The sequence below is a fragment of the Apis dorsata genome, unplaced genomic scaffold, assembly GCF_000469605.1.
Source record: "Apis dorsata unplaced genomic scaffold, Apis dorsata 1.3 scaffold_68, whole genome shotgun sequence".
Classification (NCBI taxonomy): Eukaryota; Metazoa; Arthropoda; class Insecta; order Hymenoptera; family Apidae; genus Apis; species Apis dorsata.
Genome location: NW_006263366.1, coordinates 1,484,401 through 1,486,355, shown reverse-complemented (window position 1 = coordinate 1,486,355; position 1,955 = coordinate 1,484,401). Strand labels below are relative to the sequence as shown.

The window sequence follows — 1,955 nt, the reverse complement described above, 5'->3', positions numbered from 1 at the left end:
CTTGGGTCGCCGGCCGATCGAGGAACGATCAGAGGGTGGACGACGGTGCGGCGCGATCGTCGGCGATTATCATCGCGCACGGAGAGGTTTGGTCGTCGCCGTGACGGGTTTTCGGTGGCGGGCGACGCGGATCCGAGTTGGGATGAGCGCGAAAGCCGAGAAAAGTCGGGGCACTGGGCTGGCATCGGGCAGACCGACGACCCGGTGCGCCTCTACCGACGCGGCGACGCACTGCGCCGACGTCGCGACGACGACGACGTCGTCGCCTAGGCGACCGAGCGCTGCCCCTCTCGCCCCTCTCGTCCTCCGCGTTGGACGAGCAACGAGGGCGACCGAGTTGGCGGAGGGAGGGGAGGATGGGATCGATCAATCGAACACGCGCCGCGAGACCACGAGATATCGAGATGTCGAGAGGGAGGAAAAACAACTAAGGCGCGTTACGATTCTTTTTTCCCCCTCCCTTTTCTTTTTGCTATTGTGAAACTTATAGAGAAGCTCTTCCTCTCTCTCTCTCTCTCTCTCTCTTTTTAGCGAGATTCACCGTTAACTTTTTCGTTTTAACGTGAGAATATTGGACACTGTTCGAGTTGGAGCAGTTCTTTTATTTTCTTTTCGGTATCTCACAGTTTCAATTTTGAAAGGGAAATTTGTTTATCATCGATATAAATTATGTTCGTGAATGAATCGATTCGAGTAAGAGGTATGCGCGTGTTAGAAAGTTTTTCGGTGTGAATTTAGGGTATGGAGATAGTTGCTTCGACCATGTTGAATTTTAATACACGTATCCGCTATAGGTGTTCGATAATCGATCGACCTGTCATCGATTGATTTAACCGCGGAGCGGCGAGGTTATACGAACGAAATGGTGAGAAATGCTATCAAAGTTTACGCGAGATTGAAACCGGAAAAGGATAAGAAAAATTTATTGGTACGTGTTTCGTATGAATATCGAATCGAAGCTTGTGTCTTATATATAATCTTCTTTCTTTTTTTCAAGGATTACGAGATCTTGTATCGTCCCAGGGAGAATCTGGAGGAAGATTTCTTGATTCTCGTCTCCCCCATTCAAAAATGCAAGGATTATCTTGACAATCGGCCCGAATCGTGGAATTTCTCGTGAGATATATCACACAGCCTATATCATCGCAAACGTACGCTTGTGTTGAAACGCTCGAAACTTTCAGTTTTTACCGAATATTCGAGGAATCCGCCACGCAAGACGAGGTGTTCGAAAATGTGGCACGACCGGTAATAGAAAGGTAAAGAAGATATAGAATTAATTAAAAATATATTGCTTCCATCAACATTCGCTCGTTTAACTCTGTAATAATCTCGTTCATTGAAGAGCCCTGGATGGTTACAACGGAACCATTTTCGCCTACGGCCAGGTAATTATCCAGGAATTATCCATCGAGAATGTGGTACAAGTGTCGAGCCCAAAATTTTATTCCCGATACTTGGAACGCTTTTCTGTGAAATTTCGAAAAAGATCGAATCGCTCCTCCGTGCCACATCCTCCAATGTTCTCAACTCGCGAGAAACCTCAACAGAGACGAACCATTTGTGGAACCTTTTAAGCCGTGAACTTCGTAGACGGCCAGCGGGAAAACCCACACGATTACCGGGAGCCTGGAGAACGATGGCCGCGGTATCATACCGAGAAGCTTGCAATTCCTGTTCGACGCGATAGGAAAGGTAACGTTTGTCGGTTGTTAGACGGTGATGTAGGCTGTTACACGAGGTGCGCACGAGGAGAACCGTATACCGCCCTTAAATTCTATGCAGAGGCCGGAAAACGTGTACTCCATCGAGGTGGCTTATCTGGAGATTTACAACGAGACCGGGTACGACCTGCTGGATCGGAGGCAGCCACGAGAGTTCTCCGTTACGAGATTGGAAGATTTACCGTAAGTCTTAAGCGACGTAAATGGCGGCCTGTCGAGCGGTGCGCGAAC

At 48.4% G+C, this 1,955-nt stretch overlaps 1 protein-coding gene across 4 annotated transcripts in view; it reads left to right on the top strand.

The window, feature by feature from the left end:
• Positions 1-576: 576 nt before the first annotated feature.
• Positions 577-1,955, top strand: part of LOC102681413 (kinesin-like protein KIF6) — a 5,641-nt gene continuing 4,262 nt past the window's right edge. For 2 of the 4 annotated variants that reach the window (XM_031515381.1, XM_031515380.1), the window contains exons 1-6: positions 577-928; positions 998-1,116; positions 1,185-1,259; positions 1,346-1,388; positions 1,594-1,695; positions 1,786-1,907. In XM_031515381.1, coding sequence (XP_031371241.1) covers positions 863-928; positions 998-1,116; positions 1,185-1,259; positions 1,346-1,388; positions 1,594-1,695; positions 1,786-1,907 — 527 coding nt within the window. In that variant the 5' untranslated portion in view covers positions 577-862. Of the gene's footprint in view, positions 929-997; positions 1,117-1,184; positions 1,260-1,345; positions 1,389-1,578; positions 1,908-1,955 lie in introns of those variants that run through there. The other 2 variants (XM_031515382.1, XM_031515383.1) reach the window with 2 other exon arrangements.